The sequence below is a fragment of the Artibeus jamaicensis genome, unplaced genomic scaffold (genome assembly GCF_021234435.1).
Source record: "Artibeus jamaicensis isolate MK-2021 breed Jamaican fruit bat unplaced genomic scaffold, CSHL_Jam_final scaffold_474, whole genome shotgun sequence".
NCBI classification, from domain to species: Eukaryota; Metazoa; Chordata; class Mammalia; order Chiroptera; family Phyllostomidae; genus Artibeus; species Artibeus jamaicensis.
In genome coordinates this window covers 17635142-17660213 of record NW_026522046.1, presented here as the reverse complement: position 1 = coordinate 17660213, position 25072 = coordinate 17635142, and the positions used below count along the sequence as shown (strand labels likewise).

Sequence of the window (25072 nt, the reverse complement as noted above, 5' to 3'; positions counted from 1 at the left end):
CAACAGTCAGAATGGCTACCTTCAAAACGTCAACAAATAACAAATGTTGGTGAGGATGTGGAGAAAAAGGCACTTTCGTGGAGAAAAGAGCACTTTCATGGAGAAAAGGGCACTTTCATGCACTGTTGGTGGGAGTGTAAACTGATGCAGCCACTGTGAAAAAACAGTACAGAGATTCCTTAAAAAAACTACAAAGAGAACTATTATCTGACCCAGGAATTCCACTACTGGGTATATAGCCAAAGAAACCCAAAACACTAACTCAAAACGAGAAATGCAGCCCTATGTTCATTGCAGCATCATTTACTGCAGCATCAAGAGCCAAGATATGGAAGCAACCAAATGTTCATCCACAGACAAATAAAGTGGTACATACACAATGGAATGTTACTCAGCCATGAAAAGGAATAAAATCTTGTCATTTGTGACAACATGGATGGACTTAGAGGATATTATGCTAAATGAAATAAGTCCTACAGAGAGAGACAAAGTTAATATGATTTCACTTACATGGAATCTAAATAAACAGAACAAACAAAACAAAAAGACTCATAGAAACATCAAACTGATGGCTGTCAGAGGGGAGGAGATAGGGGATGAGAGAAAAGGCAAAGGTGACTGTAGTCCATAATACTGTGATAACTTTGAATGGTGACAGATAATTATTAGATAGACTTACTGTAGTGATTACACTGTCAGGTATACAAATGTCAAATCACTATACTGTACACAAACTATACTTAAATTTAAATAAGTAAATAAGATGAGAAAACTATATAATAGTCAAACTGTTTAGCTGATTTCTTTAAAAAGTGAAAACAAGACTAGAACTCAAGTCTCCTCATTCTTAGGTTCAGCAACCAAATCCACTATAATCACAATTAAGAAATGGAAAAAATCTGCAAACATTAACATTAAAATTAACAATAAAAAATTCACTGATGTTTAGTGTATTGGAAATTTGTACACTTAACTTTAGAGAATAATTATCCATAAACTTTTAAACTGTGTCCATTTCAGTTAGTATATTTAATATGTCTCAAGTAAAATTTATAAAAGTTATTTCTGTAAAAAACTATAATATTCATTGTTGATAAGGGTATACACTTCTGGTATGTTAATTTAAATAATCTTTCTAATAAGTGATTTAGTAATATATATTGAATCTTAAGAAGACTTATGTAATATGATTCAATAGCTGTACTTCAAAGAAACATGATAATTTTTTAAATGTGGATAATTTAAATACAAAGATACTTCTTTCAGGACTATTTGAATAGTGAAAAAAATGAAAATCTAACTGTCCAATAATAATGGATTACATATATTATGGTTGTACATAAAGTAGAATATTATGTAACTTTTCAAAATGTTTCTAAAGTACTTAGAAACATTTAAGTACTTTAATTACTTAAGTACAATTAATCACATGAGAAAATAAATGCTCAACATAGTGTATCTTGAAAGTGAAAGGAGCAAAACTATATGTATAATAATCATCTTGATCATGTAAGAAATACATGTATATATAAACACATTGTGGTATTAGTGGAGATTTTTCTGTATGTTTCCCAAATTTTCCTTTTTTTGGTAATCTTAAAAAACATTGTAACTGTCACTAGTAATAACTGATAATAACAGCTATGCCTATTAAGTGCCAGGTACTACACAGAACAATTTATGTATATTTAATCCTTACAACAACCTTAACCCTAAAAGCCAAGTATCATCTCCATTAGCTGGAAGAGCAACTGAAGATCAAAAACACTAAGCAACTTCATAAAGGTAAGAGTCAGGATGGCAACCCTGAGGAGCAGGGAGAAATGACTGGGCCTGCACTCACTACATCAGGTTTCTTACAAGAGATCCAAGTTTAATACAAACAGTAAACTGAAAACAAAGCAATTGATTAGGCAACCAACTATCCCAACACATATCTTCCCCACCCATGAATTCCAAAAATCAGATGATTCAAAGACCTTCAAAATAAACTTTTTAAAAATTTTGGTGGGAGTATAAATTGATTTATTTTCTAAGGAAACTGTTCACCTATAGATAGTATCACATAAAATACACACAGCTAGTCTCGAATTATAAGACTTTTAGTGATAGATACTTCCAGGGGAACATTTGAAAGCATTTTTAAAAATCTGACTGAAGGCTGAGATTTAAGAACAACGAGACTATTTCAGGGTGTATACAGGAGGCATCCAATTGATATTTCTCTCTCATATCGATGTTCTTCCCTCTCTCTCCCTCACTTTCTCTCTCTGTCTAAAATAAACAAATATATCCTCAGGTGAGGACTTTTTAAAAACAGAATAATTAGAGTATCTATTTGCTAATTATAAACCATAAACTGGGTAACTTGAGAAGGATTAGGTCACTGGGAAGTTATTTTCTATACCCAAGTTAAAGTTTATAAAGTATCACATGATACAAGAAATACAAAAAAAACCACATTGTCATTTCAGTTCCCTTAAAAAGAAAAAATAAGAAAGTTTATTTCATTGAAATAACCTTCCAACTACCTTTCTCTAAAAATTATAAATTGGTATCTTTATATACTCAAGTCTTCCTCCTTAGTTTATACATCTAAATATGTAGTATAAAATTCTAGAAGTATATCTGGCATTATGTACATGATATATATATATAAAGAGATAAATTCTAGATAAAAGAGTGATTTTTTTAAAATAAAATCACAAGCTTTTTATTAGAGAATTACAGACTGAATTTTTAAAATGTTACATGAATTTTTAAACAATATAAATTGCCTTGTTACTTACAGGAAATGGCTCTAATCCCTCCTGAATCACAAAGCCTTCAATAACATGGGTCAAGATCTGTGGTTTAACAATGGCCTGTGGAGGTTTGTTTTCTATACTGGGAATGCCACTGGGCACAGAGGTACTGTTACTCCTTGTGGTAGCAGCTGGAAGTAAGAGTGGAGGAGGAGGAACAGAAACATGTGAAGGATCTGAAGGCGATTTAATTACTGAAGCGCTGACTGATGCCACAGCAGGTAATTCCACTTGCTCTGAAAAAAAAAATCATTTCTTAAATTTTAGCCCAGGCAAATATGACAGAAAATTTTAAAATAATCACTAATAACCATTAATCATATAATAGTTACTATCTGATGCTCAAAAAATCATTCTAAATACTTTATATTTATTAGCTCATTTAACTTGCACAATAACCTTATGAGACAAAAACTACTATTATCCCCCCTTGACAGAATAAGGGGGTAATTTACTCAGTTATCATTCTAGTCATGGTTAAAAACAACTGTCCTATAAAGCATGAATATGTTTTAGACTGTCAGCCTAAGAACAATTACTGCCTTGGTCCATGTGGTGGTTGGGTGTCATCCCTCAAAGTGAAATGTCGCTGGTTCAATTCCCAGACAGGGTACATGCCTGGGCTACATGTTCAGTTCCCTGTCGGGGTGCATACAAGAGGCAAGCCATTGAAGCTTTTCTTTCACATTGATGCTTCTCTCTCCCACTGATATTTCTCTCTTCTCTCACTTTTCTCCCTCCCTTCCTCTCTCTCTAAAAATAAATAAATAATCTTTTTAAAAATATACAAAAATGGTTGTTTTTTCAAAAATGTTAAGCTACATAGATATAAAATTCCCTATGTTACTGTTATATATTCCAAATAGTATGGTGGAATAAAAGTACTTCCAAAGTATGCTTAAATAAAAAGGATCATAAACTACATAGAATAAATAATGTTTTAATGAACTACACAGGTCTGATCAAGCAATAAGGCTAATCCAAATCCATGCACAAATGCTCTCTCTTTTTTTAAACATTAAAATACGAGCGGCACTATATGTGTCAATTTGGGGAACACTGCACTACTAGGCAACTGCAAAATGCTGGGCTGGATCACTGCCCTTCCTCCCTTTCGAACTCTGGAGGACCACAGTAAGACAGCCCTGACAGCATGTCATCACGGAGACTTTCCCTACCGATCCCTTTGGTGGCACCAAACCTTTACTGCCTGTATGGAAGTGGGAAGATGAAACCACCCGACAGCTAAGAATATCAGTGAGTATGGACAGCTGAGAAAAAATTTAAAAGAACAGAGACTTATGAAAACTGAATCCTAGGTGGAAACAAATCCCTCTATTTTGCAGGTTATTTTATTTCATGATTTGATGAGTTATTCTAAATATAACCCTGCCTGCTTTCCCCCTTCATATACACAAAAGAATAATAAGCATGAAGTAAATTATAGGAAGATTCAAAGTCTACATTGTACTTAAACAATTTAGCCAGAGGGATAAGCTTGACAGGATCTCAGACTACATGCCCTGCCTCATGTGTGAAGATATTCCTGCGTCCCAATATTTCCAATATTTTACAATTTCCTTTGAGTACCATTAGTAATGCTCAATAGGAATTAAATTACAGTCACAATGCAAGGTTATTACCCAACTATTGTAACCTTCTATTTCTGCCTTTAAACCAAAATTCCAGAAAATCTGCAGCAACATAAACCCATTTTCAGTGTACCAAAAATAAAAAGATTTCATACGATAGCTAAGATTTTCTTAAATCTGTCTTTTGAAGTATTGTTTAGAATATACAAAGGCTATTGCAGTCTTAAATATTTTACATAATTTTATTGACTAAGCATTTTCTATTTCTCAGGAGGGGAAAAAATTGGAAGAAAACTGGTTTCCCTGTTCTATGCTTTCCAGAGAATCAGATCTGCAGCAGGGAATGAAAGCTGGAGAGAATGGAAAGGTAAGAGATAGGGCATGTTGAGGAAAAGAAAGGGCAAGGGCGGCTTCAGCAGCAAAGTCAGTGTCCCACCACAGTTCGCTTTCACGCCTGTTAGAGTCGTCCTTCTTCCCTGCACTGATCACAAGGACCAAGAGATAGTCAATAGGACAGAATACTTACAGCAAAGCCTGAACCAACATTGGTATTACCTGGATCAGGGGTAAACAAACTTTCTATAAAGGACAATGTGATCTTTGCAACTACTCATCTTTGCTGCAATAGCACAAAAGTAGCCACAGATAATATATGAACAAATGAATATGGATGCATTGTAGAGAACTTTTTTAAAGCACAATGGAATTTATATTTCACATAATCTTCCCATGACAGGAAATATTACTCTGCTTTTGATTTTTTTAAACCATTTAAAAATTTCAAAACTATCCTTGGCTCATGGACCATACAAAAACAGGCAGCAGAAAAGATTTAAAGCATGAGCATTTGCAAGCCCCGACCTAAAATAATATTCATAATTTTTTATAAAAAACCCTAACACAGAATGTATCTTTTTTAGGTCTAAGACTCTGGGCTTACAGATCATACTGACAGTCACTTGGATATTGTCAGGAGAATATAAAAGATTTACTTCAACTTAAAAGTAGCACCCAAGTAGTGAATAAGAATTTCAATGCTTAAGCTCAAAAAATTTTTAATACATCTCCAGTAAGAATCAGTGAGACTTACTAAGTATTGTATGGGAGAAAACACTTTTTAGAGCATTTATTGAGTCTAGATTACAAGCAACTATGAGGAATGCCAGATACGACCTAGAATGCTTTGTGCTTTGGGGAGAGTATAATTGAAATCTTTTGATAGAACTTTGACTTATTCCAATTTTTAAGCTAAAAATAGCCTGACACACGAATCTGATCATATGAAACACATCTGTAACAAACCAATAAAAATTAGGAAGCTACAATATGCTTTTCATTTGGGTGGTTCCTCATCAACTGTTCTAATTGTTCCTCTTCAAAAAAAGATCTTTAATTCTAATGTATGTTTTACTGCAATCAATTACATAACAAATTAGTTTAACACCATCTGTAGTGGGGAAAAACCACTTTGCCATTACTAACATTTATTTAATAAAACATTCCCCCCAGTTTGATGTTTCCTTACCTAACAAAGGATGTTCAGAAGTCAAATCTTCTCTCCCCACAGTAATAGCTGCCGGAGACAGTGTGGGTGGTGGTGGGGTTCTGTCCATCCGGACACACTCATCTGACTCTTCCGGCATTTCTTCTTCACACACATCTTCTACTTGATAAACCTGCAACGACAAACCGTACTGCCTTAAAAGGTTGCTAAAAAATATATTTAATGAGGTGTTCTTAACTTAAAGAAAAATAAATTCCAAGTGTTTTGAAATTTAAAACAAGGCAAAATGATTATTTTATAGTTTGAAAACTTAAAAAATGAAGTTTTACAAGTAATTGACAATAGTTCACTAAAACCAAGTTGTAGATCAGTATCTTTGTTACAAATGACTAAAGTTTTCAAAAGGTGACAGCCACGTTAGGACATATTTTCAATTTTGAGAATTAAAAGAAATGTTTTGATTTTATATGCTCTACTTGGAGAATTTACAATTTTTTAACTTCTAATTGTGATAAATCAAAATAGATACTATTTTTCACAAGCATATTAAGTCTCTAAAATGACACACACTATATCAGGAAATGTACTGCCTAAAGGACTATACCCAAGGCTCTTTATTATATGTACGTGAAAGATTAAGTTATAAAAGGTAGTATCTGAGTACCTACAAAAAAGATATGCATATAATTATATCTTCCTTTAATAGTCTGATTTACTCAATAATCTAATGTGTCTTTTTTTAATCAAATATCAGGTAAACAGAAAATATCTGTCCTTGAAATACCACACACACACACCATCCTAACCCATTTCATACATTAATTTTAGTTCTTTAATACTGGTCTATAATAACAAAGTTTTAAGTCTTTAACTTATCTTATTATTCAATAGTAAAGATTATACTTAAACATGGGTTCAAAAGCACTCAGAGAGGAACCATACAACAAAATATAACATTAATTTTTCAATAACATTAAGACTGATTTTTTAAATTATTTATTTATTTATTTTTAGAGAGGGAAAAGGAGAGAGAAAGAGAGGGAAAGAAACATCAGTGTGTGGTTGCCTCTCATGCACCCCCCCACTGAGGACCTGGCCCACAACGCAGGCATATATATGCCCTGACTTGGAATTGAACTGGCCACCCTTTAATTCACAGTCTCGCGCTCAATCCACTGAGCCACACCAGCCAGGACTAAAACTGAATTTTCAAAACCCACTTCTAAGGACTGACACAGGAATTATAATTCATCATTATTATTTATTTAACCATTGTTTTTGAAATAATAGGTTTTTTAAAAAGCCACAAGCAGTTCATCTCCCTTCTTTTATGTACAAAGCTTTGTATGTACTTAAATGTACATAGCTTGTGAGTTTTTAAGATTATTTACCTAAACTGATGAATATTTCTAACAAATGTTAAAACAAAAACCTTTCAACACTATCAAAAAACTTTATTTCTCATATTATATGTATTTTTAATCAAACTATTGATAGAGTTTGATTCGAAGTACATAAAATTAAATACAAAAATGATCAAGGTTTCTGGAAACAGAACAACCAGACCGTATCTAACCACGGTGATATTAAAAAAAAAAAAAAAGAAACTTTCCAAGCCTCTATTAAGAAATCTTTTGCTTTGAACTTTTTAAAAAATCTTATTGTTACTGATAATTTTCTATCAAGTATAATATCCAGAAATGTGATCTAAATTAGCTACTAAGTAGACATTTAAAAATATTTGCTCATAAGTCTGCATATGGAAATCTGTTTCACCAACAGATTCCTTGACTCATGTCTGGACCCTCAGAAGTTAAAGCAGTTGTTTGTTACTGTACAATGTGCAATAATGATAGCCCCTAATATCTGTACATAATTTTTTTTAAATGAAGATAATACCCAATACAGAGAAACTCATCCAAAAAAAGTCCTGGGGCTAAAGGGGGGACCCTTCTAGTGAGGGGCATTTGCTATAGTACTGATGTCTCGTGTTTGGTAGAGTGGTGGGAATACTGATTCAGAGGTCACTAGACAAGTATGGATCTACCCACCAGTTCAACAGTGTCTATGTGTAGTATTCCTTTCTTAGAGACATTACCTTTCCTCCAAAGATCACTATCTTTTCTTAAAATGCTAAACTCTCTTTAATAGTAATGCTGTCACAAATTTCTCCAGCACCTACTACAGTACCTTTTAAGGAATCAAAGTTTGATCACGTATAGAACTCTGATTTTTAAAAAATGAGAATTGTAAAAGATAGAGGCATACACAAATAGCATATTCTGAAATAATCCATCAAAGAGTGCTGTAAAATATTATTCATTCATTATTACATTCTTCTAAATCGCCCATGTAAGCGCAAGATAAGTTCATAAGTAAAAGAAGCAGACGAAAGCAGATCTGTCACAGATATCTGGCAGCATCAGCATAAAAAATCTAAAGGCAACAACTAAAATACTGAAAAAAGCAAAGAAGTAGAGGTTTTGCTGACAAGATAATTAGGAAACTGCACGTCACAATTTCTGTTTAGCTTGTAACCACTACTCTAAAACTAGCAATGCCTGCCAAACTTACCTCAATAAAGTACATTAGTCCCATCTGTCTCCCTTTCCTAAATAAACCATGGAATATTGATTAGTTCTAAATTATCTACTCTCACCACATCTTATCATACCCAAACATCAATGAATAACCTCAGTTTTACATCTTTTACAAACATTATCTCTTTAAAAACATACTGGTTTTACTTTGATATTTCACACTTATCTTTCAAAATTCAAATCTCTTAAGAAGTAAATATATCCTTCTACTTTAAATATTTAAAACAACCAGGAAATTGTCAAGAAAGGTATAATTTGTGAAGAAGTGTTATTTAATAAAACGCATTTTGTCAAAGATAAACAAGAAAAAGAAAACAGTTTAATAAATAGGCTATGGTACTCAAAGAAAGGTATAAGAAAGATAACATGGAAATATCAATAGCAAGTATGACCCACCATACCAGTAACAGCAGAGAAAGTTATCATTTTCACACACACACGAAGTCCAAAAATGAAGTAACATTAATTGAAAAAAAACTTGAGAACAGAAAATAACAAATTAAGACCATAAATATTTTAGCTTTAAGTGCTTTGTTTTTGATATTTGTACCCCAAATTTGTTCCTGCAAAGTTTACCCTAACAAAAACAATCACAAAAATATAAGGGATATAGAGAAATTTTATTTTTTACTTGTTAAAAACCAACAGACTGAACTAGAAAGAAGTAATTTAAATTTGATTTCTTTGAAGGGACTGCATTCTTCAAAGCCTATGTTTTTGTTACAATATCCATTGTAAACTCTCCAAAACTCCATTGAAAGAAAATTAAATGACAAACTTATTTCCAGATGCTCGTTGTTTCTGTTAAGTTCTGTCTTCAATAAAAGTGAATAGGAAATGGAATTCAATCTCTTTACGCCTATTACTGTCAGTTTTAATGACAATAAAGAACCTATAAATTTGCATCCTAGGGACAAAAATGTTTCCCATTAAAAACAGACTTGGAAACTCTTTTCCTTTGTGAGCAAATGGTTATTGGTCTTTAAGTGATAAAATCCCTTTGCTGAGGTCTTTTTGTAAAGACATAAACCTCCCTTTGGGAAGGCTGCTTTCTTCAGTTGTAAATTATGAATTTGATCATTCTGCCTAAAAGTTTTGAGATCTTATTAAATTTTTATTGTAAATTATTTAATAAATTTTAAAAGTCCTTTAGAGAATGTTTAAAGAAAAATATTTTCAAGACGATTTTCCTTCCTAGGCAACATGTACCATTTTTAGAGGTTTATTCTGATAAATTTCACCATAATCTAATTTATTCAAAACTTTTACTCTTCCCAATGGACTTTTTTATCCTCAGTATTCAATTCATCAACTGAGATGTTTTAAACTTTTGAAGTGAGAAATATTCTAAGTTTATACTTTCCCATAGTAAAAATTTTAAATTGAGAAGTTTAATAATTCTAAAAAATGGTCTACAGTTAGTTTTTGTAAAGTTGTATTCTTTCCTACCATAGATGTTTTTACAATTTTAATTACAGAAGATAATTTTACCAAAAAATGTAACATACAAGCATACCCTTGAAACAATAGCTCCTAAAGGCCCAGGACTTCAGAATGCACACGAGCAAAAAGGTTAGCCAGATAAACGATACGTTTAAGAACATACAAGCCAACAGAAGGGATCTATGAAGGATAATCACCTTAAGAGAAAAAACTTTGTGCAGATGACACTGGTTCAAATGCATTCCCTTGGGGAAAAAAAATCAACTCTGTAAAGATAGCAGATGGATTTGTTTAAATAGTAATAAAATTAACGAGGGACTTTAATAACCATCACAAATTATCAAGCATGCAACCGTATTACAACAAATGGCAAATGTTTTGCCCATACAGCATGTTTGTCAGACACCAAGAGATGGAAATTTCAGGCTTTTTAAATTCACAGGCATGTAGCTCTAGTGATATAACATAATGTAGGAGGAAAGTTTTCACTTTCAGTTCAGCAAGAAAGTCAAAGAGCTTCCAAGGGCTTACCACTGGTGGATCAACAGGTGCTGGTGGTTGTACTTGTAGGTTTACCGCTACAGTCTGTGGAGGAGGAAGAGTCTGAAATGGCAACTGGACCAAAGCTTCTGCAGCTGGAAGCTCCTCTTCTGACACCAAAGCATTCTGTACCAAAACCTGGCCCTGGGATAGAATTTCAGGCTGCACTTGTAAAGACTGCATAGACTGCAAGGGCAGTGGTGGAATCTGAGCTGGCGGAGATGTCGACATCTGCGGAGGGGTTGCAATTGGGATTGGAGAGGACTGCAGGGTTGAATATTGCTGGTGTGATGCTGGAGACACAATCTGCTGACCTGGGGACACCAAGGCCGACTGCTGAACTGGGCCAATGTGTACAACAGGGGAAGCTGAAAGTGGAAGATGGGATGGGAGATTCAGCGGGGCTGTTGGCTGCACCTGATTAGCAGTGGACTGCTGCAAGTTTGGCCCTGGCTGGAGAGCTGATGACACAAGAGGGTGTGGCTGAATAAGTGCTTGTGGATGAATAATTATAGTAGGAGACTGACTGGGTGAATGAGGTGGAGGAGGAGATACCACCACAGACTGCTGTGCTGACTGTGACTGGCTAGGAGACATTGTTAAGGGAGGGGGATGACTCTGAATTGGTGAACAATGCTGCGACTGGGCATTACTGGGAGCTGGAGGAAGGCCATGGTTTTGGAGTGGTATACAGTGCTGGGATGGGGGCGGATCTTGAGTTGGATTTTGGAGTGTGATTGGCTGAATTTGCTGTTGCTGCTGTTGTAGTATCAGCTGATGATGGGAAACCTTGGGAGGTGATGAATGAAGAGGAATCTGCTGATGTTTTATTAGAGGATGAGGCTGAATTGGAGGATATGAAGCTGTGAGAGAAAAAAAAAGAATTAGTATTTATTTCAAAAATATCATAAAATTTAAAAATAAATTTAAAGAAGGAAAGTGTTTATATCAGAAGATCATAATCATCAGAAATCTATCAAAAAGTCTTCCAGACAAGAGTGACTTGAAAATACAATGGCCAACATCCCTTTCTTGGAAAACTATAAATTTCATTAAATAAGCTGTGCTGTGGCAAGTTCCAAGAGAAAATTGCCTAAAGCAGTTAATTTATAAATCTGAACCTACACGATTTATTCTTATTAAATTTTGTAGGTTCTCAGAATCTCTGTATTAGCTTATCTACTAGAATTCCTTCTTTGGGGAAAAGAGGAATATCACTGAACAAGTATAATACAGTATATATAAAGAAAACCTGAAAATCAGAACAATGCAATATTAGAGTCCATAAAATAAGTCTCATCCTTCCTAATTTATGTCTAAATATTTTTCCAACTAATCAATAATGTAATTACTTATAAAGGCTCCCAAATAAGTTACCAAATCGAGCCAAGATAAAGAGTTGGTATTATTTAACCCAGGAGGAGAAAAGGTTTTTGTATAAAAAGTTACTTCAATTAAGCAAGAGACGTGTGTAGCTCCTAGAGCATGGTCAAATAATCTCTGTAACTAAGAAATGAAATTTCAGCAGCCCTTCCAAATCTAGGAGAGCTCTAATTTTGCTTAGAGAGAATGAGGCAATCAGAAATTCATGTATCTAAATAAAGGATTTTGTTTTACTTCCTTCCCAATTAGAAAAACAAGCAAATAAAAAAATCTACAGTAATCTATTAAGTGATAGTACCTGTTTTCTCCAGAGGAGTCACTCACAACAGAGATAATATACATAAAGAACTAACAAAATCAAATATCCCCATCAGTACGCCTCTTTTGCATACTGGTGTTTATGTTTACACAGAGGGATATGCTTGCGAAATCCCCTCTATCTCAGTAAGCATGGAAACTGGGTTCACTATATATCAATGTATAATCAGTATGTTGTATACCTGAAACTAATATAACACTGTATGTTAACTGTAATTAAAAATAAATTTAAAAAAGAAACAGAGTTTACTAGAAGATAAACTAAAAAGATAGCTTAATATTAATATCATGTAGAAATTATACACATTTAAAACAGACTTAAAGACAGGGCAAATTTTTTTTTAATTTCTGAATTTTAGGATAAAGACCATAAACTTGTCTTGCATCTGTTTTTATATTCAACCACATTTGTGACAAAGGCCTTATAAAAACTTGGAAGAACTTTTTTAACACTTGGTTGGTTGGTATTTAAAGTCTTGGAGATCCTTTAAGGAAATTAACTTCTGATTAACATCTCAAAAAGAGGTGTTTAGAAAGTTCAACAAACTTTTCTTCATGGAAATTAGACCTAAAATTTCATCTAACAAAATAATTTTCATATATGAGGCTAGCACTTCAAACTAAGACTGAAAATGTATGTCAGCACTTCATAAATGTGCCGACAAAGCCCCTAGCAGAGTATTTAATGAAATCTAGGGTTTCTATAGAGGCCTTTCCTAAGGAGCTCAAGGTACTTCCGCGTGGCCCACTGTACTAAAAAAATGCATATAGACAGATATTATTATTCCCCCTTCACAGATAAAGAAATAGAGTGTTTGCAAGCCTAACAGCAAAGGCCCATTTTAATTCAGCTTTTAAATTATAATTAAAATTCAGCGTATTCTTTAAGTATAATGAGTATTATATTTACAGGAATAAAAATTCTTTCTGTGCTCTAGAAGTAAGCAATCTTTTTTAATATTCTGGAGCTGATAATTCAGCAGATTAATAGTCTATCCTTTCACCTAGATTAAATTCTTTGATGAGAAATCAAAGTGAGTCTAGTACTCCATAAGCCCAACTGACAAGCACATCTACTACAGAATAATTATGAGGGTATCTGAAACAATACTTCTGTATGAGGAAAGCCCTAGCGTTCCTGAATCATATATTTTCTGTCTGATCTTAATAAATATTTTATTACTGTCAGGGTGGCATTATATCTGGAGAATTTATGATTGGCATCATCTTACTTAATGCAGTGGAACTCTTTAATTACTCTAAATAATAGATTACTGTAAATTACTAAATACATTACCTCATTCAATAGTTCCAACAACCCCCATGAGGTAGATAGACAAAGTACTACACTAACCCAATATATGACAGGTGAAGAAACTCTCAGCATTAAGTGGCTTGCCTGAAATCACATGAACCCATAGTCCTAACTGAGTCTGAGTTCCTACTATGGACTGAATGTGTCCAGCAAAATTCGTATATTGAAGCCCCAAGCCCTAATAATGTGACTATTTGGTGACAGGGCTTCTAAGGAAGTAATTAAGGTTAAATGGGGTCAGAAAAGTGGAACCCTGACCTAAGAGAATTAGTGCCCTTGTAAGAGGTCCCTGGGAGCTCAACATCCTCTCTCCCAGCCCTCAGGTGAAAGGCCATGTGAGGACACAGGTAGAAGGCAGCCATCTGCAAGCCAGAAAGAGCTCTCACCAAAAACCAAACACTGCTAAATCTTGATCTTGGGCTTTCCAGCCTCCAGAACTTACCCAGTCTATGGTATTTTTTTATGGCAGTCTGAGCAGGCTAATACAGGCTTTTCATTACATACTTAATTAATGTCTGCCAAAAAAAAGCCAAGTGTAATTTCAACTCCTTAAATTTAAGGAGTAGTTACATGTATACAGTCCTAATATTATTTTGGCCCTTTGAAGGCAACTGCGGGGCTGATGTGGCCCTGAAATGAGTTTCACTGTGGCCAGTGAAAATGAGTTTGACATCTTTGTCTTAGGATGTTTCATTTGATTTCGTTTCTCACCAACAACACTATAAAATGCTAGAGTTTGGTTACCTCGCATAGCATCTGAATTTTGAATTGCAATATTCCTGGGACTCTGATGGTAGCCTACAAAATATACTGGCCATCAGAGGGAGACAACTAAAGACTTACCACACTATCAATGCAAGGGGGAAGAATAAGTGTCAACTTAGAACCAGGGAGTTTGGGGAGACTGAAAATCTGAAAGTTGATGGCCTTGCTTGAACTAACCCTGAAAGAGGCCCTCGCTTTCTCTGAAGGTAGCATTCTCTCTGGAAGGAAATTAACTTACCCTTTATTATAATCTATCAAAAGTATGGTAGTTTAATCTATCAGAACTAAATATTATCCCAAGCAGTCAGTCATTCCAAGTACAACGGGTCACTGCTGCTTGTCACTGACTCCTATCAACACTGGCTAGAGGCTAGTTTGAGGCTGAGAATACTCTGGACAATTCAGCATAAAAATCCTGTTATCAAGCCATACAGAGGGCAGAAGCTGGCACATGTTTATAAAAAAGAATTCACATCTATAACTATAATCTAACTATACTATGAATAAATTTATTAATTTACACATCATAATGACTACACTTATCTAAGATTCAAACTTAAGAATTCTAAGCAGTTAATACCCACTTAATGTAAATAAAAAAAAACTGTGCTATAAGTTCCAGAATTCGAATGGAAAAAAAAATCAGCTATTAATCCAACAAATATTCCTGTCCCCCTATTGCAGATAAGTACAATACAGCATAACTTAGTACTGTCGAGATCAAAGGATGAAAAGGGGAATCTGAAAAAAAGGATTAAAAGAGTTAATAAATGTAAAGTGCCTGACACACAAATGCTCCATATTATCCTAGCCTCGAAGAGCTTACCATTCAGTAGAAAAGCTAAGATCAGTAAGTATATAAGTAACTATAACAGGAAAACTGCCATAGAGGAACACAAAAATGCTATAAAAGTTCAGAGTAATGACAGATTTCTAGCTAGGGGAATCAAACAATTCCAACATTTTGAGACTGGGTGATTTAGAGAACATTGGCAATATTAGCACAGAGGAAACATAAAAAGAGAAATAGGCTTAGGTGGAGAAAATACAGACTTCGGTAGTGTAAAATGATTCTTTAAAAAGTAATGCAGATTTATAAAAGGTTAGAAAGAAGGTGCCTACCTGATTAAGGTTGGATCAAAGGTTTTGTTTTTAATTTAATGACACATGTGAGGTGTCTAGACACACACACTTTAAATAAACAGTAGTTATACTGGTATAAAAACTTGTGCATATATGTTAAGATTAGGGGAGACCTAGGTATGCTGGAGAAGCAAAGGAACAAATCCAGCATGAAGGAGACAAAAGATACAATAAATATGAAAGAGGGTCAGGAGCCGGTAAAAATAATGTGATCAATGACACAAGCAAATAATGCTAACTTGAAAGAAGAAAGCAGGCAATTCCTTATCTTACAAAGGAGTAAAGAAAGCTCAACAATGACAAATTCTGAGATGAAGAGGAGAGGTGGGAAGGAAACTCACTCCAGATGGCTCCAACATTTTCAGCATGAGAACCAGGACGCAAGGTTATCTGTGGACAGCAGAAGTGCAGGTGGGATTCAAAGGCTGATGAGAATGAAAATGACTTAGTTGATTCCCTGACACCTTCCTCTTGGAGATGAAATCCGAGACCGAAAAAAGCAACACGGTAAGGTAAATAATTGTGCATAATCCTTATTTTTGGAAAGTGATAAATCCCTCCCACTAATAACAGTTTTAAAAACCTTGCTCTCTAAAAGGCTTTTGATTTTGTTCCATTAAAGCATACCAAATGAACTGAAGACAAATCTTGCTTCTAAGCTAAAAGGTCTTACTTCTATAATGAGAGCAGCACATAATGAAGATGTTAATTAAATGTCAATTGACAAAAATAAATCTATTTTATTACTGTAAATTGTTTTAGCTGTTGGGCTCTTTTGATTTCTCTTTTTTCAAACTACAAAATTAAGATTTTTTTTAACTGATGAAATCCACATTTTAAAATCCTTTAAAAGTGTCATTTTTATGCAAGTAATGGACATCTTTTGTTTTGCTCTGCCTGCTAAGAAGATAAAAATGCAATTACTTTCAACAAAAGTCTTATCCCACCTGGTGCTATTAACTGGTGAATACTTGATGTCCGGGTGACAGCGGTACTTCGTGACTCCAGACTTGGGCTTTCTCCTTTCCTATTATTTTCCGGAGAGGGATCTCGTTGGCTGATTTTAGAACTGGTCACTGTTGTTTTGTTATGACAAATTGTCAATGACTGAGTGTGACTAGTGCTTTTTGGTGGACCATTCTGTGAGCTAGATAGCACACCCAACTTCTGGCTGCGTAATGTTAAATTCTGAACCTAAGAACCACATAACAAAAAATACGGATGAAACAGATGGTATTAATTGATGTAGTAATCATCAACCTTATAACAATAATGACAACGCATTTCTATCATGCTTTTCATATATGAAGTTCCAAGCTCTTGAAGCAAGTGATACATCTTGAAAGGGAGTTATTATTCTAAGTAATTGAATCTTAAATATTAAATGACATTTTAAGAAAGAACATTAAAAAAAAATCATTAAGAACTAAATTAAAATAGAATACATATATGAACAATGAACTATAAGTAAATTGCTCTGCATTTTTAAGTTATTACCAGCTTGGGGACAGCCAAAGAGAAGGAGAAAGAGGAAAGTCATTCCAGGTAAAGGGGAAAACTTTAGGAAAGTTGCAGAGGTGGGGAAGTCCAAGGTGTGTTAGGACGAAAGAGCAATTCCTTCAACCTCAGTCTGACTGCTCCATGCCAGGATTGTGAAACATTTTAAGGTTACAAGTATCTCATGAACTTACATAATTAGGAGAGTATGGATACAATATTGTTGTCTTAATAAAGGTAAGAAAGGGATAACAAAAAAGTTACCAGCTCTACAGAGATTATAAGAGAACATTAATCTAGTTAAGAAAACTAATTCATCAAATCACCTATCCCACCATGATAATTATGAAAATCATTTCCCATGAACTCCTTTTTAAAGATAAGTTGGATTTTTTGTTGTTGTTCTATGGAACACTCACCTGCTTTTGAGAACCTGACCTCATGAACTGAAAAGACTGTGTGTGGCCTTGAAATGGTTTCTGTATAGCTCCTGTCTATAACCAGCGCTATTCTAAACATACTGCCAATCTGGATGGTGGCAAGGAACATCCCAGTTACAGTCACAGGAGGTCTGTGACATTCCCAAACAGCCAGGCAGAATACACCTCTCCAACAGCTGCCACAGTTTTTGACCATCTGGCATGAATGCACCAAATACATTTCCACCAGCACTAGCCCTGGGAAGGACACTGAAGTGAAAGAGATTGTAAGCTGACAAAGCAAATGATATACTGCTGCTTTATGAATGGTCTCCAGTTTCATATGTTCTGTCTCTACAACTATATCATTAATTGATGCCCAAAGGCTACACTTTCTCTTTCCAGGTGCCAAATGCAGTGTTCAGCCAATAGCAAGTGCTAAACAAATGTTTACCTCAGGAAGTGGAGGTTTTCCTCAGTTCTACACTAAGCTATTGATCTTCTAAGTGAAACCATAAGAAGTATCTTCTCTGATTTTTGTCAAATATTTCATAGCAATGTAAGTAGAGTAAAAACTGCTGTATTATTGAAATTAATGCAAAAATAAAATATGCTAAAAATCCAGGCTTCTCAGCTTGCCATTCAAAACCCTTCAAAGTCAAGGCCGAAACCACTTCAAGCCCCAAGTTTCCACTACTGCAATCCACAATACTCATAATTCTAGCCAACTGTTTTACTCACCCTTTCTTTTCCATGGCTTCCTTCAATAGAACCCTTGCTCAAGTTCCTCTTGCTCAAATGCCATTCTTCCTCAATGCTCCTTCAAGGCCCAGTAAAAATCCCACTCACTCTCCCAAAGAATCTTTCCCAAAGTCCTGAGTTAGAAATAATTTCCCCTCCTCTATCTAATGCTTTTCCCCTAGAATATGGATCATACTAGCCTGTAGCACTGACTAATGTCTAGCTTATTTTATAATTACTCATGTCTGTGTGCAATACTGAGCCTCTGGCTGGCAGGCTCTCATCTCTGACATTCATTTTTGCACACCCCACAGTTCTGGGCTGCAGACATAACAGAAACTCCACAAGTCTCAGGTATTCTCTTGTATCTGACTCTGAAATATGTATTACCTGGCTATATTTCTGTATTTAGTTCTATTTATGGTTTTCTTGGGCTAACGATAAAACCTGTTCATAGTTTACCAAAAAATCTCAACAAATATTTAGTGGAGGCATATTAAAATCTTAAAAAGTTGAAAATCTGAAAACTTTACTTCATATGAAAAGCATATATATTCAAATATGCTTTTGAATATATATTCAAAAATGTAAATGAAGATTTGACACAGTGAATCCTAAAACATGTGGCAGCCCATTTCTATAGAATCACTTACTCTTTTAATTTTCCTTCTGCCTTCTGGAATTCTAGAAGAAAATATATGTGTGTGCATATATTCATATATTATTTCTATAAGTAGATACATTTTAGACTATGGCTATATCATCTTTAGTCATCTTCACTTAAATATTTACAGTAAATTTCAAACATGTAAACTACACTTCTAAAGATTATTACAAAGTTAATTTAGCTATTAATAGGAAGATTACATTTTCAGCTTTCCTAGACAGAGCTTCACCTTTGAAGAGAACACACCCTGTCTCAATAAAAAATATTAGGGCACAATGATATTCAAGTGTCATCTAAACTTTTCCAATGATCAAATTATGAAAACTTTCTGACTTTTGAAAAAGTCTAAATTTCACCTGAAGTCTTTAGCTAATTTCACACTTTACAGTGGATTACCCAAATACTCTTATACCAATTTCTCAATTTGAATTTAAGAAATACTGTGTGAATTACTGTGTATCTCATTGTTACATATGAGGAAAGTAGGAGTTAAAGTCGCACTGCTGGCAGTAGAGCTGAGTTTCTAGGTTTTAAATCCCAAGGGCTGTTTTCTTCTCCATTCTCACAGCATTGCCCAGATACTATCATATCTTTCTGAAAATGAGATTTTTTTCCTAAATTAAAGAAATTTTTTACATGGTATTGAGAAGGGATGGAGCATTTTAAATAATTTATAAGGGTAAAATATTCAAAATTTCTCACTTTTTCATGGTGTGCTATAAATAAATTTTAATACTAAAAAAATTAACTGTTACACTGACTTCTATCACTCAAAGAGTATAAACTTGAAATCTGATATTTCTCAATTACACTATTTATTTTAAAAACTTAAAATATAAGCTTTAAAATTAACAAAGTAGAGCATAAATTTTTTCAAAACTAACAGCCCTGAACCTGAGGAAAGTTACCACTGGTATATTCAAAGTATTAGCATCACTTCCCACTGTCAGCTTCATAAACTGTATTTCAAAAGCATAGCAGAGAAAAACATTTGTAGAAAAATTCCTAAAGGTCCCTGAAAATATCCTTGAATTAAGTCATGTTATCACTGAACCATGTGCCTGCATCACATTAAACTGAAGCCACTTTATAAACTACTTTACTATGATCATTATACTATTAAAGGCACTGTAAGATATTTTCTCGGTAAAAACCCAAAAGACAAATTGTGCTCCAAAGAGCATATTCGCTGTATTTTCCTAACTTGTTTACTTTACCCTGGAAACTGAAAACCCTTTAAATGACTGTATTTCTCTCTTCACTATTAGCTCCCTTGGTTCTCCAAAGCTAAGAACCAGATTTGTGACTAGTCTTGTGTGTGTGTGTGACTAGTCTTTAGACGATATATAGGGTCCGGCACAAACACTGCCCTTTTCTATTACAAAATCTTTTATTACACAATCATAAGCATGTAATTCTGTAATCCATCACACATAAACACAATATCACACTCAAGCACCCCATATGACATTTTAGATGAAATGTTCAAATTGCTGTCCATCTTGTGCAAGACATGCATGTATGTACCCTAACTGACCACATACAAGCAGGTGTTACTTCTGTCGGATCCCGTATAACAAAAATAGGAATTAGTGGCATCTAATACTAAGCATGCTAGGCAGTGTGCTAAGTACTTTATGATCATTGTCTCCTTTATTCCCTGTAACAACTCTGAGCTATCACTTCTAGTTTACAGTGAAGAAACTGAGCTTTAACAAAGGTAATAATAAAAGCTAACATTTAATGAGTGCTAACTATGTATCACTGTTCTGTTTTTCACTTATTAACATATTTAATCCTCACTACAACCCTATGAAATCAACATTATAATTCTCTTATAAATATTTTGTTTATTTTATATTGTTGAAACAGAGGCAAGAGATTAAGGAAATCTAATGAGACAGTGGTAGGATATGTATTCGAACCCAGACAGTCTGGGTTCAGAGTCCAAACCTATGAACCCTATGCTATTCTATGACCTTGTGCAAAATCAGTCAACTGGCAAGTGACAAAGCTGGCAACTGTTGCTTAAGTCAGAATGTGGACCCAAGTCTTTCCACCCCCGCCCTTGCAAAAAAAGTACTAATGAGTGCCTATAATGTTCTAGACGCTAAACATACATATTACTCAGTCTTCAACTCACCCTGCAAGTATGTACAACTATTACAGATTTTTGATAACTTGTCTAAAGCCATAAAACTAATAAATAATGGAAGTGGGAGTTGAACTGAAGTCCATGCCAGACTTCAAGCACATAATCTGAATAGCAATCTCACTCCTAGCTCCATGCCACTTTCCTGTATTTGTGCTTTTTTTCCCTACATACTTTCAGTTTATCTTGTTTTATTGTATGCATCTTGTAAATCAATTAAATTTTTAGGTGTAATAAGGTAAAAATTAAAACTGAAAACATTCTGCAAGTTGATAATGGTCTAGCTCTATTAGGTTTAAAAAAAAACAGAAAAATCATTACTTCAACCAATCCATTTCACAAAGAGACATTATAAAAGTTTAGAGCTAAAAAAAAACCCCTTAAAGTTAACAAAGACAAAGGGCTCATTTTGTAAATATGAAAACTAAAGTTCAACAAAGCTCAGGAATTGTGCAGGGTCACAGAACACATGAGGAAAAACTTAACTTTAATTGATCAACATATTTATATGCTAATATATTAAAATAAGCCTTTATCATTAAATAAAATGTGTAAAGAGGGTCAAATATTATTATCATCTAATTTTTTGCTTTTTACCAGAAGACTAAGACTATTAAATTAAAAATAAGAAGCCAAGGATGATCCTATGATATACCAATTTCTATGGAAAAATACCTAAATTGTTTCATACAATTAAGTAGTCAAACAATTAAGTAGAATATTTTACTTGTTTTAAATGAAAATTTACTAATTTATTTTTACCAACTTTACTGAGGTATAACTTATATAGAGTAACATGAACGAACCAGTTCAATGAGTCTTGACATCTGTATTCAACATGTTACCACCACTCCAATCAGATACAGAACATCACCATCACCCAGAAAGCTCACTCATGCCCCTTCCCAGTCACTCTGCTCCACCTTCTGCCCCAGGTACCACCAATCTGATTTTCTTCACTATAGACTAGTTTTACCTGTTCTGAACTTTCATATAAATGGAATCAGAGTATGTACTCTCTGGTGTCTGGCTTCTTTTGCTAATTACAATGTTCCTAAGATGCATCAGTAGCTTTTTTTTAAAAAAATAATATCCCACAATGTATCCATTAACCAGTTAAAGAACATTGGTTGTTTCCAGTTTGAGGCTATTCTGAATAAACTTGCTATAAATATTCATTTATGTATCTTTATGCGGATACATATTTTCAGATCTCTCACAGAACACATCTAGAAATGGATCTGCTGGGTTACAGGTTAAACACATGTTTCACTTTGTAAGGAACTGACAAGCTGTTTTCCGAAGTGGCCGTACCAATTTCACTCTCACCAGCAATGTATGAGAATATGGCTGCTCCCCATTCTCACCAGTCTCCTTCATTTCATCCATTCTAGTGGGTGTGTAGTGACATCCACTGTGATTTGATCTGCATTTCTATAATGATTAATGGTGTTGAGCATTTTTTCATGTGCTTGTCGGCCTTTTGCATATCTTCTTTTATGAAGTGTTCACATCTTTTCCCCATGATACTAAATTATTGGGTTGTAAGCATACTTTGCATATTCTGAGTAAAAGTCCTGTCGGATATTCATATTATGAACACTTTCTGTGGCTTGCCTCTTCATTTTTCTAACAATGTCTTTTGAAGAACAGTTTTCAATTTTGATAAAGTCCAACTTAGTTTCTTTTATAATTAGTGCTTTTTGTGACTAAAAAAGATTTGTCTATTCTAAAGTTGTGAGGATATTACTTATGTTTTCTTCTGTGTGTTTTACAGTTTTGGGTATTAACTTTAAGTTAAAATTCTATTTCATTTTTGTGAATCGTATAAGGAGAAAGTACCAGTCCACTTTTCCATAATACCAAAAAAAGTAATCTTCTATTCAATTTTTTAAATTTAAAATTCACCCAATTTATTTTTAATCTTAAAACCCATCTTGATTTAGTCATTAAATGATTACATAACTGCTTGCAAAGGAATCTACACAAAAGAATACATCTCACAAATAAGAAATATAACTGCTTTACAATAAAACTAAATACAATGTCATAGCAAAAACTCATTTTCACTAATGTCAATCTAAATATCCATGTTTAATGGTATTATAATTTCTGTAGAAGAAAACTTTCTTGAAGTTCTTATCATATTTTATTAAATTTCAATCTGAAATGTATGACAAAGAGCACTGAAACCATCAGCAATTTAAACACAAGTGCACGTTTATCTTTAACCTGAAGATCTGGACCTCATTCCACATTATGAAGCTAGACAAGCTCACCTGAGTAGCTGCAGACTGACAGGAAGATGATGACGACGAGACAACAGGAATGTCAGACTGTACAGCAGCCACAGTGGTAGCGGGTGTGAAAATCAGCTGTACAGACAGAAAAACCAAAAGAATATACCCTAAGACAAAAGAACATGTCTCACACACAATGTGTAGCAGGCAAGGGAGACCGAAATTTGTGACAGAAAGACAATGCAGTTTAGGACTGCCTCCTAAGCAAAAGGGTTTTACACGACACAAAGAAATTTCTGGTAATAGAGAACTTAAAAAAATCATAAACATTTTTGAAACAGTGCATGATTCTGATGAGTAGAAAAATAAATCAGTGCACAAAAAAAGAATATGTATTTAGGCAATATGAAATCCTCATACCAAATTTTGCTCCAAATAAGCTATTATACTTAAGTTTTTCCCAATTTAAAACTACCAAGGCAGGATTCCTAAAATGTAAGTTACAAGACACAACCATAGTCCGTACGCCTGAATACAAATTAAAGTGAAAAACATGAAAAGAAACCCCCAAGCGCCTTTCCAATCTTCTTCACTATGGAAGGTAACTATGCGATTCACTACACTACTGCTTTCACTCAGCTCCATAGGATCTATAGAGCAAACCTAGGTTGCTCTTGATTTTAAAACTATCTGCAAAGAGAAGTTCATTCTAAATGTAAATGCCAAAATGCGTCAAAATTCAACAACAAAACAGTCTGCAAAAAAGGTTCACATCAAAAATTAATAATAATAAAGGAAGGAAAGACATACTTGATTCATTTACTATTAACCACCATCTCTTTTCAACTGGCTTTCTCAATATTAAAACAAAATGCCATTAATTTAAAAAGGTAATACAATATACTCAGAAATTATCCAATCCAACTTAGTAAATTACGACAGCTGTTTCCAAGAATGTGTAAATAGTCTATTTCAAAATTGCGTTGAGTTATTTAGTTTCTCAAAACCATTCTTGGTTAAATTAAAATTACTGATTAAGGGGATCTTTTAAACTTCAGTCCTTTATAGTATATTAAGTTAAGTAAGTTACACAACAAAGTATAACTTTCAGGACAAGTTAATTTCCAGTACAAACAGCTGAAAGCACTAAACATAAAGAGAAGATACTCTTTTTAGCTTGAACCATATGAAACTTCCAAGCAGTCAAAAATAGTCAAATTAGAACCATTTCCAGCGAGTCAACCTAATTTTGAAGCATGTTATTTATTACATACAAGCTCATGGTGGAGGAAAAAACAAATATAGCAATGCCTACTGAATAATCTGTAAATAAAAAGTGGATCATGTCATTGCTTCCTGTTAGAAATATAATGGGAAACTTTCTTTGCAATTTAGTGGAGACCCAGGGATCCAGATATATATTCAATTCTTTGAACAAAGAAAGTAAATAAATACATGACAGGGCCATATTTTTTGTCTAGCTCCCCATTATGACATCATATAAAGGAAATGTCGATGAAATTCTACATTTCTTAAAGAAGCTCAACAGTTAAATTAGGAAGTCAGTAGGTACTCAAATACAGAATAGCCAAATTAACATTCCTATATTAATGAAAGGTCAAAGTGAGCTTAGGTACACAAATCACTTTGCAAAATTTGAGATGAGAATAACCAAAGCTAAGAATCATCTGGTAAATTAGCAGAAACTCCAACCCAGATTTCAGAAGATGTCAAAATATAAATTCTAACTTAGAGTTAACAACCAAGTTTTTAACATTTCTAACTATTTCATCAAATCTAAGATGTCAAAGATACAGTGATTTTACGTATCACTACAAGTACCAATTATAACTGTAAGATGCCATCAGTTATAAAATGCATCTCAGTTTCAGATGTTAAAATGTGAAAAAAGATCTGAAATCACTGAAATTTGATATTAAAAAATAATC

The 25072-nt window shown here is 33.9% G+C and overlaps 2 protein-coding genes across 20 annotated transcripts in view; one reads left to right on the top strand and one right to left on the bottom strand.

Moving 5' to 3' along the window:
- PHC3 (polyhomeotic homolog 3) overlaps positions 1-25072 on the bottom strand; it is a 75372-nt gene that overhangs the window by 27581 nt on the left and 22719 nt on the right. For 9 of the 14 annotated variants that reach the window (XR_005081406.2, XR_005081407.2, XM_037137442.2 and 6 more), the window contains 7 exons: positions 23163-23258; positions 16355-16601; positions 15749-15877; positions 10475-11346; positions 10141-10188; positions 5922-6072; positions 2790-3040 (listed from right to left, as the gene is read on the bottom strand). Coding sequence is in view for 12 of the 14 variants with exons in the window: in XM_037137442.2 (XP_036993337.1) it covers positions 2790-3040; positions 5922-6072; positions 10141-10188; positions 10475-11346; positions 15749-15877; positions 16355-16601; positions 23163-23258 (1794 nt within the window). In the remaining 2 variants the exon portion in view is untranslated. The remainder of the gene's footprint in view (positions 1-2789; positions 3041-5921; positions 6073-10140; positions 10189-10474; positions 11347-15748; positions 15878-16354; positions 16602-23162; positions 23259-25072) is intronic. The other 5 variants (XM_037137444.2, XM_037137445.2, XM_037137446.2 and 2 more) reach the window with 5 other exon arrangements.
- GPR160 (G protein-coupled receptor 160) overlaps positions 1-25072 on the top strand; it is a 108474-nt gene that overhangs the window by 67055 nt on the left and 16347 nt on the right. For 2 of the 6 annotated variants that reach the window (XR_008390171.1, XR_005081408.2), the window contains 3 exons: positions 2792-3025; positions 4668-4763; positions 10514-10601. The gene's annotated coding sequence lies outside the window, so the exon portion shown is untranslated. Of the gene's footprint in view, positions 1-2791; positions 3026-4667; positions 4764-10513; positions 10602-17728; positions 18718-25072 lie in introns of those variants that run through there. The other 4 variants (XR_005081411.2, XR_005081410.2, XR_005081409.2 and 1 more) reach the window with 3 other exon arrangements.